This window comes from Notolepis coatsorum, assembly GCF_963971535.1.
Source record: "Notolepis coatsorum genome assembly, chromosome: 7".
NCBI lineage: Eukaryota > Metazoa > Chordata > Actinopteri > Aulopiformes > Paralepididae > Notolepis > Notolepis coatsorum.
In genome coordinates this window covers 45,327,111-45,340,063 of record NC_140171.1, presented here as the reverse complement: position 1 = coordinate 45,340,063, position 12,953 = coordinate 45,327,111, and the positions used below count along the sequence as shown (strand labels likewise).

The window sequence follows — 12,953 nt, the reverse complement described above, 5'->3', positions numbered from 1 at the left end:
CCAAAGGGCGTTTCACCGGCTTAAGGCGTCGAACGCCAAGCAGGAAACGCTTCACAAGAGGGTGGCCTTACACCACTCTTGGAAAATACGCCACCTACCCGCGTAACCCGCGATAGTGGAGGGAGCATGCACGTTCCGGATGGTACCAACCACAGAAGGATCCATCCTCTCCAGACTCACCCTCTCACCAGCCAACCCACCAGCAGCTGGCCCAGCACTGGGAACTAACACAGAGACCCGTGCACTTGAGAGAGGGCCCGCGATGACCAAGGAACAGACCATGACGGGATACCAAGAGCTGGATCAGGACCGGGAACCACACAGCTGCGCCCCGGTCCGGCGCAATCAGGATCAAGGACCTGCGCTCCTCAACGTACCCGCCCCAACAACTGACCTAACAGATGTATGGGGGAAAGAATCCCAGGCGGCACGGCATCGGTCCCAGACCTGCCTGACTATGTCCGGACGTAATCCCCACCCGTCAGGGTGAGGACCGCCCGCGACATTACACCTGTACCCACATTCACCCTGCCGGGGATGTGGAGAGCCCTCAGGCTGCGCAGATGGAGAACGTCCATAGCCAGCCGGCCGCCGCCCGGTGCAGACGGGGGGAGCGTACTCCTGTCTGTCGATATACGACACTGACGTCGTATTGTCCGTCCTGATCAACACCGTTTGAGGACCAGAAGGACCGCTTTCAATACCAACACATTGAACGTAGCGCAGACCGGGCAGCATGGCTTGCCAGCTACTGCGTTGGCCCGACGCGTCTCCAGCGAGGGAGGCGTCGGTGAAAAACGTGACGTGTGACAGCCTACTGCCCATGGGGACCCCCCTGGTGAGGACCCCAGGCCCTCCCCAGGGGCGAGGTCCCCCAGTACTGACACGGGAACCTTAGCTGCTTCCACTTGCCTCTCACCGGGTCTATTTCCATACTGGAAAACCCACCTCCGTAACCCCCTCCTGGGGTGAAGAGGAGGCCAAAAGGGACCACGGAATGAGCAGATGCCATCATACCGAGCAGGCGTATCACGGACAGCGCCGTAAACGTCCTAGGACAGAGCCTCCCGAGCGTGTCCACAACACGCTCTGAGAGGGATGCCCATAGCACTCCACCCGTTGACTGTGAAGAGGAGTACTCTACTTCCCGTCTACAGCAAACCCCAGGCTGGTAGGAACCTGCCTGGTACGAGACCTGACGATCCACCTTGACCGCCAAGGACCAGAACGTCGTCAGGGCAGAATACACTTCGTAACCCCTGACGATGCAGAGGCCCCAGTGCGGCCTCCACGCACTTGGTGAAGATGCAGGGAGCCAGAGAAAAGCCGAACGGCAGCCTCTGGTACTCATACGCTAACCCTGCAAAGGAAGCGTAGGTAAGCCCTAGGATGGAAGATCGGGGATGCGAATACGCATCCTACAGGTCTATGGAGGAGAACCAGACCCCCACCTGACAGTGTTCAACAGGTAGGAGACGATCCAAAAAATGCTGAACCTTCCCATGGGACAGGTCCAGCATGGGTCTGACACCCCCCCTCCCGATTTCTCAGGCACCAGAGAACACCGGGAGGAAAACGCCACGACGATGGCTTGCTTCGTCCACAGAGATTGGATCTCGTTGACCAGAGCTGTCACTGCTGGTGACCCTGACAATAGGGTCTGTACCAAACCCGAAAACGGGTGGGGTTGTGTAAATACAAGTCCCCGCCTCAGCGTTCTCTCCATCCACCTCGACATATGGTACTGCTGTAGCCATATGTGATGACACTCCCAACGCACCCGCCGCCATGTGGCGCAGGTCCGCTAGGAACTGTAGATAGGCGGCCCGGTCCCACCCGCTGTGCGTAGCCAACCCTGGACCTGTAGAGAGCAGAGCGTTCTGTGTCGGGACATCTGACCCTGACACTACCCACGAGGCAATCGCACCCAAGGGGGGACCCCGACAGAAAGGGCCGGTTTGATACCGGTCCAGCAGAAGACCAAGATCCTCTGCGGAGAGGGGAGCCCTGAGCGGTTATAGCTTGCGGCTAGGTCAAAGCTAATAACGTCAACCACCTCGCGCGATGTGTCGACGTCGGCTGGCCCTCAAGGCCCCGCCACCAGACACCATTTTTTGATCGAAAAAACAGCAATTCGAACACAGTTACTAATCGCTGCCAATTCCATACCGTGGCGGTACAGGCTTTAGCAGCCCACCAACCACTCGCCGGGCCGACCCACCTCATGGCGTCGGCCGGGCGGGGCACTGTTTCAACATGTCAAAAGCAAAGGACTGATGCTAACACGCAGGGGCGGACCTAGCCCATTTGGCGCCCTAGGCGAGATTCACCACTGCACACCACTGGCTTTTTTCTTCATAGTTCTCTAACGTTAGTCTTTCTTTCCTCAACGTTCAATTCTATAACCACTTGACCGATACCCATCAATGCACAGCGCTCTAGCATGTTCTGACTGTGAACACCTAAAGCTGAGGCTCAGACCGACCGACCGTTTTAGATTTTTGGCTCATTTTCCCTTATGTTAGAATTTTTTTAATGTAAAAATAATGGTTGCAGATATAGAGGGGGGCGCCAAAACTGCACAAAAAAAAAAAAAAAAAATTTTTTTTGGTGCCCCCCTCTTGGTGGCGCTCTAAGCGACCGCCTATATCGCCTGTAGGAAGGTCCGCCCCTGCTAACACGGAGCAACCAGCAACCTCCACTGTGGTGTGCACCATGAAGGGGTTAATGAATAAATGAACTAACACCACGAATATACTGTAGAATGGGCAAGCCCATGCACACAACGTTAAGGGGATGCGGACCAGAGAGAACCAGTCCCGCATTCATTCATAATATTCACAACAGCACACCAGCCCTAGACCTCAGCCCATTTACCCATGAAAGGTAAACAAAGCCCCCCCCGCAATACTCCCCCAGTAGACACCGATTGACCGTCAGCATGAATGGTTGAGAGGAGGGAAGACTGTAGTATAGACAGACATTCCCGTAGCAGAGAGACAGAACAGAAACAGTAGCCCAATATAGCATAGCGTTAGCCGCGCGCTCCAGGATAACGGGGAAAACAACAACGTTTACCCAGATATCCCGCCGCTTGCGCCAATACACAACTCGGTTGTCTCTCGGGACAACTCGAGCACATCACAAACGCCAGCATTGTCATGCCTAGTGACATCCCACAGCGGGGAACAGTAGAACAGTGACCCAGCATTTAGGCTGCGGTTACACCTTCGTTTAGTTTTCAGATGAGTTTCGCTTTTCCAGGTCGCAACGTAGCGGTAGCCGAGTGAGACATACGTTTTGCAACCTGAGCACAGTGATGTAGTACACTGCCAAAGCAGTAGGTGGCAGTAGGTGGTGAACATGAAGGCAATTTTCAACCAATCAGAACTTGAATGTGCCAATACACTTCCTGCAAAGAAAATGTCAACAAGGCGCCGCCATTTTTAAATGCCTATTTACCCAATGCAGCACTTATTTTTCAGCAAAGTGTAATAAAAGTGCAATAAACAAAACGGATACATTCACTGTGTGTTCTGCCTTCTGTTCTGCCATTTGTTGATGAAACAAAACGAACATCAACACAAGTGACCACCAAGAGCGGATAGTTTAGTCTCAAAAAGGATCGGCGATGTTGTTAGCTACATTGTTAGCTACATGCTAACGTGAATGGAATATGCCAGTATAACAGTATAGCATTGTGGCTAGAAGCTAACGCTAGCTCACGTTAACCAGCCAGCACCAAACTGATGATATCGGGAGCTATCAGTAGCTAGATAACATTAGAGACAACGCCGTGTGTATTAAACAAAGGTGAATAGATGACTGGGCCATTTTGTTTAATGCTTGTTAAGATTGAATAATAATAATAATAATAATAATAATAATGGATTGGATTTATATAGCGCTCTTCTCTGACTCAGAGCGCTTCACAGAGTCCATTATTCGTTCATACACAGTCATTGAAAGAGGAGCTTGAGCTAACAGGGTCTGATAGCTAATGCTAGCTCACGTTAGCCAGCGGCAGTGCTCATGCAATCGGTAATGCTAGCAGAATGAATGGATGTAAACTTTATTTAACATATTGCATAATGGGTACAATAAAATACAGCTCAATACAAACAATTGTTAAGGGAATGCAGACTGTTGTAGCTTGGACTGGGGTCCTTATAACAATAACTTGACAACACATGGTAGCTGCAGCTATTTGGGACAGCTCTGTTGTCACCGGAAGGGCACGCAGATGGTATCTACTGCGCATGGGCGTTGAGCAACAACGGCTCCGCGCAGATTACACAACATTACCGCTATTCCAAAACGGAAACACAATTTAGCGTTTTCAGTAGGGCCACAACGTTTCCGGCAAAAACGGCATTTCCATCTAATAGGGACAGCAAACGTATTCAAAAACGTATAAAAACGAGCACAAAAACAGTGTGTGTAACAAGGGCCTTAGTATTAGCAGCGCGCTCCAGGACAGCCTGGGAAACGTCCCCTCAGAGGGACGTTTACCCAAACATCCTGCCCCTGGCGCAAATATACAACTCACAACAAGCAGCATTTACTAACACCAGCGATAATGCCTAGTGGCGCAAGTCCTACCTTGTGCGAGGTAGCTCGATAGCTACACCTCACACGCTGTCCCTCTGTCTGCTGTCAACAAGACAAGGAGACTACAGAACTCAACGCTGAAATGCGCCGCCAGAACATGCCACGAAGATTTCAGGGGTAGGCAAATCTTCGGTAAGCACTCAACCTAATTTCTCTAAACTTTTCATATCAACTAGTTGCATAGGGTGTCATGCATCCGCTATGATGGAAACGAAAATAGAGGAAGAGTGAGTGGTGGCCACGCCTAGTACTATATAGTACGGCAGTAGGGCGGGGCCTGGCAGGTGCTGGGTGTATTGGTTTTTATTTGTTGATGGAGTACACTAGGTACATGAGATGAGGTATATCTCGGTATGGCTTAAGAGCGGGACGCGATGCCAGTACGAGTATATAACTAGCGTTTTTGGAATTACAGCAGAAAAGCTTAAAAACATACTATTCTAGACGGTATTAACACAACAATGTATGAATGAAAAAATATAACGTTCCCACATCCGGAACGATAGATAATTGATGTTGAATGGGCCATAGTAATGCAGATATAGCTATAATATTTAAAAAGTTATAGCCCTGCAAAGAAGGTAAACATCTCCATAGGCTTACAGCGGTGGCAGACTGGGTATAATGATGGTAAAGAGTAAAGAAAAAATAACAGACCAAAGAGAGGGACCAAAGGACCTCGGTTCAAGAGCTATATATGCACCACTTCTGCAGGCTAACACCCAACCCAGTTGTGGACTCAATGCTACGAGTACTTAAACGTAAAACACGAACACACACAACCCTCTTTACACAATAAAAGGCATAAGTTCACTCTCACTACCGTAAGAAGAACGCCATTTTACAGGAAGAGAGAAGACATAAGTCCTCGACCGAGTGCTAGCTACAGGCCTTGCTAAGTTTATACATAATAGCGACCAAAGCAATTTTCAGAGAAAACTGCACCACTCTCATCACGCAATCCCAGCATTAGCTGTGGGTTTTAAAAATTGCATGTATCGTATCCCCAAATATACAGTGAATCAACACACGTTTTGTAAACAGGAGGGACCCTTTATTTAATAACAAAATCATATTTGAGGGGGGGGGGGGGCAGGGGCAAACAGGGGAAAGTCACTAGCGTCGCCCGCCGCGTGCAGGATGCCATTTGCCCCCACGGGCAGCCGGCCCGGAGGGAGCCGTCTGGCCACGTCGATCCCTACCGTTCACCCCGGGTGCAGGACGACTGGCTGCAGCGGCAGCGACTCTTCCTCCACTCCTGGCCTTCTTCCTTGGAGGCCCAGCAGCGGCGGTGGTGACGGTGGCAACCGCCGCAGACCTCTGACGGCGTTGTCTCCGCCTCACGTCTCCAGTCGCCGACGATGCGGGAAATTACCTGTCCCCGCGCCACGTAAGCCTCCATTGACGGGAAGAATGGGCAGACAACACCTACCTCCCTCACAGGACGGCGTGCCAGAGATGACCTATCATGTCATCGGGAACAGGTGCCGGCAGTGGCTGCGGCAACGCCACACCATTAGCGGCCGCAGCGGCCGCCATGAGCTCGGGGGAACAAGACAAGCAACTCCCCTTGCATACCTTCTTCCACGTCACTCGCGTCCCTCGCGTTCGGGAGGCTGCACACAGTCTCCAAACGATAAGCGGGAGCCAGCATCCGATGCGGCAGATAGCAGGGCATCTCGTGACTTTAACCCAGTCCCGGAGCATGAGGGTCCCCAGGAAGACATAGCACCCTCTGCCACTCCCCGAGGGGGAGAGTGTCTTGTCTCCGCCGGGCCTTCGAACAAGAAAGCCCCCGCCTCCTCCATGTAATCCTCCGTTTCCATCGGATATGGAGAAGAGGCTGGGGAATTTCTGCTCGGAGCCAGCACAACACTGCCACTAGGCCGTTCACCCCCGCTGTTCGCCATCATAAGACGAGAACGAGCCGAGGCGAAGAGTCTGCGACGCAAATCCTCGGCCACCAGAGGAACTGTCCGCCTATCGGCTGACTGCCCTCCGGCGGGGGAACCAGAGCCGGAACTCGGCCACCTCACAGGAGATGGGAGCTCAACGGCCCCTCGGCGAAGCACACTCCCCTCCGGGCACCGCTCAGACGCACCTGCCTGCCACAACCGTGGAGCCAGGAACGCCCCACGACGCACGGAGGATGCCGCGGCAGTGAAGCGCTGGTGGAGGGTAGAACTGTAATCGTCTAGGCCCTCCGGTGGTGAAGACATTATCGCTTTATTTTCTTTACCAACTAACTACTTTTAGCACTAAACTAAAGTGGTGATATACACGAACTTCACGGTGGTGAAAGTAGGGAAGGAGGCCACAACCCCGCTTATATAGGAGCGGATGTGGGTGTGGCCAGGCAGAGGTGAGTGGGGGTGTACATGTGGAGAACGTTTTTTGATTGATAGAATGATTAAAGGGATAGTATCAATAGAGCAGAGCGTAAAGCTATACGATTTATAACTGGGGATATCATGTGATCCACATGAGAGTGGATCACAACATAGCAATCGGTGGAAGATTTGGTGCCTCAGAGCTATTATTTCCCATATGGTAGCCATGCCCAATATACACAAGTAATTGCGATCGCCATGGGATCGACTGGGAGTTATTCATTTTGGAGTACTTTCTGACTGAGGTAAGGTCTATCTTAGGTAGCTGGTATTTTTTGTACGTAAACCATACTTCTGTACCGATCACAGTGTCGTAGTTTATCGGACGTAAAACTTGCTTTTGGTAACGATCACAGTTTTCAGTTAAAATGCCCCCCCCCCCCCCCCCCCCCCCCCCCCCGATGATTTTGTGAAGAAACATCTATATATGGTATATACCCTTTGATTTGGAAATAATATAGGTTTCAGGCGAGCAACACGAATGATTTGCGCATATAATACGTCACATCTCACTATCTAGAAAACAAGACTGGATTATTTTGAAACGGGGCAACGTTTAGCGTGAAATAGCGCACAAACGAAAGTATGTAGAAATGAACTGGTTTGTCAATGTTGGACTATAAATAGTGCCTGTCAAATGAGGCATACTATTGTCTCCATAGCTATAATATAGAATATACGATGGGTCTGCAAACATCGTGAAAATTGTCAATAACGTTGGCTGGGCTCCGCCCATACTCGCAATGCGCAATGACAGTCACCCACATGCACTGGCAGATACCTTTGGGGGGGGGAGAGAGAGAGAGAGAGAGAGAGAGAGAGAGAGAGAGAGAGAGAGAGAGAGAGAGAGAGAGAGAGAGAGAGAGAGAGAGAGAGAGGAGAGAGAGAGAGAGAGAGAGAGAGAGAGAGAGAGAGAGAGAGAGAGAGAGAGAGAGAGAGAGAGAGAGAGACTAATTAATTTCGCCGCGGGGGGCATAATCCCATGGGACAATGCATCGGTAACTTGTTTCAAAGGACAATATATACCCCGTGAATATTATTGCACGGATCGGAATACGGGCGTGCACGTGGGAGCGTGCGCTATGATATTTTGCAACAGGTTGACGGTGATACAGCGAGTGCTGATACGAGAGAGAGAGAGAGCTCCCCCCCAGTCCCATTACCTCCCACCCGTTTTATCAAGTTCTCTTGTAAATGGCAGGTTTTCTTTTATATAGCGCTTTTATCCAAAGCACTTTACAATTTGTTACTCACATTTTTACCCATTCACTCACACACCGACGGCGGAGGCAACCATGCAAGGTGCACTGCCAACCTGCTCATCGGGAGCAATTAGGGGTTAAGTGTCTTGCTCAAGGACACATCGACACGCTGCCCCGGGAGGAGCGGGAATCGAACCGGGAACCTCCGGATTGCCAGACGACTTCTCTACCTCCTGAGCCACTGTCACACACTGTTGTGTGTGATTCATGGTGTGTGTGTGTGTGAACAGCTGAAGGTCTCTGCTAAATAACCGCTTCCGCATTATTTCCACTCGCTGCTCATATAAACGTATCACAGTTGATTGTGGGCGGGCAGTGGCGTCACACGTCACAGATCCGAGTAAATTCGAATGGCTTGGTTTAGTGGGGGAGGATATTGTCTCATCTGAACTGGAGGAATGGGACTGAATGAGAATTTCAGATCTAGTCAGTGTTGGTACAACCCCACATTGCTATAAAACAATGCAAACCACTGGAAAAGGCCATTTATAAGATAGGGGACCTTTAACACTTTCAGTGCCAGCAGGGGGCGCACGATTTAGTGCTTGAATGCCCACCATCCACTTCAATGTTAGCGTTAATAACGCCTAATCTATGTTTTAAATTATGGCTATGTGTCTAATCTGCCCGTCGCTTATCAATGACTCGTTTTCCAGTCAACATTGTCAAAGCGGATTGTTTTTTTATCGGTTCATTTTCGTTTTATAGCATTTTGAAAAGCCCTCGTTTTCAAGGAAAATAAAAAGATTCCATAATAAACGCCCTGTACTGGAATATTCTAGAATACACAAAAACGTTGTAATTTTTCGGCCTATTTATGAATCGTTTTCAAATAAACGCTAGATTATCGATGGTATATGTGTACGTATGCACGCTATATAGGCGATCTGAAAAATCGATTCTCTGATTTCCTCAAAGCCATCGCCCACACACACACACATAGGGCGAACACTGAGAGCTCAGCGAATACAACTCTGATTATCCCAAGACTTGTAAAATAGATTCCTTACCTCAGATCAGATGTTCTCCAAAAAGATCATTCCAATTCCTGATCGCCATTCCAAAAATCTATTGCTTTTATTGATCCAACGCTACATACTGTAAACACATATTCCACGCTGTTCTGATGGTCCACAATGAATCCGATCGGCTCGGGTTACATGCCTGAGAAGTAAAATGTGGATTCCGGATTTTTCTTTTCTCATCCATTTTCATTGAGTCCATTCCAAAAGGGTGCATTACCATCTGGGAGACGATAGGGGGCGGTCTTTTCACATCTGAGCTCCTGATGGGGCTGGTTTACCAACGGGAGACTCCGTTGATGAAATATTAATTCAGATCGCTAATAAAAAAATAACATGCTAATTGTCGTGGTGGGCATTCAGGCGTCGGGCTGATAACACGTGTTATCACGTGGTGGGCTCTCAAAGTGTTAAGGACCAGCCAGTCACTAGAACGGGTTCCATAGGTACCAATATTCCATTCCAATAATGATGTAGTATAAGGAGGTAGCTTACCAATAAGGGCCTTAAAAATGTGTTGTGCCTCCATCAGCAAGGACCAACCAACCTTCTCATAAAGGACACAGTGATGAGTGTCGTATTTATCATTAGTGATGAATCTGAGGGCAGAGTGATATACAGAGTCCAATGATTTAAGGGCTGAGGCCACAGCATGCCTATAAATTACATCACCATAGTCCAGGACTGATCAGAAAAAAACTCTCTTCCTACTAATCAAAGGAAAGCTGGTTTATGGAGACAAGGTTGTCCACATGTAATTTAAATGTAAATTTCTCATCGAGCCACACACCAATATATTTATATTCAGTGACTCTTTCAATGCTAGAACCACTTACGGTAGATATGTGTAAACCATCATATTCAATGTTTCTGGCTCTAGAAAACAGCATCAATTTAGTTTTACTAGCATTAAGAACCAATTTAAGTTTAATAAGAGCTCATGGAATGAACTCCGACAGTCCTTAAAGCTTGAGATTCTCCCCTCTGTTGCAGAGTTTTAAAACCTTGATCTCCAACTTTTGTCAATCAAGTTGTACACGTTTTAATTGATTGTTATCCTTACTTGCCTAATTGTTATGATTGTATATGCTGTGTGATTTTACATGCCTTTTTTTGGGCTTAACTCTGTATGTTCTGCTTAACCCTGTGTATGGACACTCGACGTGACTGTAAATAAAACCTCAGTTGCGAGTTTAAATAAAGGTTTGAAATGAAATAAAATAGTCTTCACAGCTGAACACTGATGTTGGAAAGCCCTACATTATGTCAGCGTGTTGTCAACAGTTCCAAGTGGGCCACACATACTGCAGGTAGAAACAAAGCTACCTGTCTTTGTACTTGATGACAGCGTCCACAATCTTCTTCATCTTCTTGGTGAGCGTCGGGGGGTTCTGGGACAACTTCTCGGCAGGGGGGCGTCCTCGTCTTCGCTGTCTCTTCCCATCCTCATCTTTGTCCCCTCGCCCGCGGCCCCCCGAGGAAGAGGAGGAGGGACCGGGGAGGTCCACGTCACGGTCCCGCTTCCTCTTCCGGCTCGTTTTCTTGTGACGCACCTCATCCTCGATCTCATCCAACGTGCCTTCCTCTATTGCCTGGGGGTTAGGGTTAGGGGAGCGTGAGGCAAGATCTTTATTCTCCCTGGTAGGATACAACACTTTAACCTTCTGGACGATTTGGCGCTTGAATTGGCCTTAGATGTTGTGAGAATCAGAATCAGAATCAGAATGGTATTGCCAAGTATACTTTACACAAGGAATTTGCTTTGGACGTTACTGGTGCAACATTAGTGGACAGACATTAACAGACAGATAATACAATAAAGTGGTGGAGTAAAGTAAAATGAAATTTAAGCACAATAGAATAATATATATATATTTTTATCCACTTTTTCTCCTTCTTTTTCTGTTTTTTCTCCCATCCCAATTTAGTCGTGCCAATTCCCCCCTCCCCTGTCTTGATCATTGCTCGCATGTGCCCCCCACTGGTCGGTCGTAGGGAGGGTTGAAGAATCTATCGCATGTCCCCTCCGATACATGCGGAGTCAGCCAGCCACTTCTTTTCACCTGCCAGCGCGGACTCTCATTGGCGAGGTGTAATGTGTGGGAGGCTCACACTACCCTCGACATCTCCTGTCCTTGCTGTGCAGGCGCCCTGACCGACCTGTAGGAGTCGCTGTTTACAACGACCAGATTACCACCCATCGACTCCCCTCCCGCTGACTCTGCCTATTGAGTCAGTATGACGGCCGGCCCAAGCCGGAGGCAACGCTGACAGCCGGATTCGATACCGGTGTCTCACGTGTTTGTGACGAGCGCTTAGACCGCTGTGCCACCCAGCCGCCAGAATAATATATTTATGAAATAAAATATAGGCCAGGGCTGTACGACTGTATAAGAGGTTGAATAAAATTATGTGGGATATAAACTAAGTTAAATATAGCTCAATAGATAGATATAGTACAATGAGCATAAGATATTTGCAACAGAGGGCTAAGTCCACTCTGGTCGGCACTGGGGGACTTCCTGCTTTCTGACGGTGATCATGTGGCTACAGGAAGCAGAGGCAGAGCCACGTCTTTCTAGATATTCACTATCTCTGACCCTGTTCTCTGACCCCGTCTTATGACATCTGCATAACTAACCTTAAGCCACTGCTTCTCCGTCAGTGAGTCGCTGTAGTCCACCTCCTTGCGCTGGCGGGAGCCTCGTCCGAACATCTTCTCCTCCTCTTCCTCGTAGGTGAGACGCTCCACCTCGGCGTCGTCCTTCATGATCCAGGTGGGCAGCTCGTCCTCCTCCATCAGACGGGGCTTACGGCGTGGGTTACGTGCGTCCTCGCGGCGCCGGTCCAGGTCCATACGCTAGGAGATGGTGGGGGTGGAAGAGAAAGAAAGAAAATAAGGAAATGTACTTTGCGTCTTTTTGATGGGAGAGGCATTCAATTGGCTGGCCGACGTGACGCGCACACAATTCTATTTTGAAATCTTATATCGCAGGTTAATAATGTTTCATTAGCAGCTATGTGCGATACATTTTTTTTAATCTATTTTTTCTCCCCCTTTTTCCGTATTTTTCTCCCATCCCAATTTTTGTCGTTATGCCAATTCCCTTCCTGGTCGTTGCGCGCATTTCCCCCCCACTTACCTGTCTAGGGAGGGTTGAAGACTGTCACATGCCTCTTCCGATACATGTGGAGTCAGCCAGCCACTTATTTTCACCTGACAGCAAGGACTCTCACCGGGGGAGTGTAACGCGTGGGAGGATCACACTACCTCCCCCAGATCCCTTCCCCGCTGAGCAGGCGCCCCGACCGACCAGTAGGAGTCGCTGTTTACAACGACCAGGATACATACCCCACCGGCTTCCCACCCGCTAACACTGCCAATTGTGTTAGTAGGGACAACTGACCAAGCCGGAGGTACCACTGACAGCTGGATTCGAACCCAGAGTCTCTGCGGTGGTAGTCCGCTGCGCTACCCAGCCGCCCCAGCTATGTGCGATTTTGATACTTTGATACTGCTAGATCTAAACAAGGCTGTGTTGAACTGTTAATGAAGGCTTCACTGAACTGAACGCAGGCATGTTGGAAATAGTGGTGTGGACGCACCCCCTACCAGCAGACGGAGTTTCATCTCTCTGTCTTTTGACATTTCCATAGTTTCTAGTCCA

At 49.3% G+C, this 12,953-nt stretch overlaps 1 protein-coding gene across 1 annotated transcript in view; it reads right to left on the bottom strand.

The window, feature by feature from the left end:
* smarca4b (SWI/SNF related BAF chromatin remodeling complex subunit ATPase 4b) overlaps positions 1 to 12,953 on the bottom strand; it is a gene marked incomplete at both ends in the record, with an annotated part of 119,881 nt that overhangs the window by 34,886 nt on the left and 72,042 nt on the right. Inside the window, 2 exons of the mRNA XM_084318838.1 lie at positions 10,612 to 10,877; positions 11,927 to 12,145. Of these exons, the coding sequence (XP_084174964.1) occupies positions 10,612 to 10,877; positions 11,927 to 12,145 (485 nt within the window). The remainder of the gene's footprint in view (positions 1 to 10,611; positions 10,878 to 11,926; positions 12,146 to 12,953) is intronic.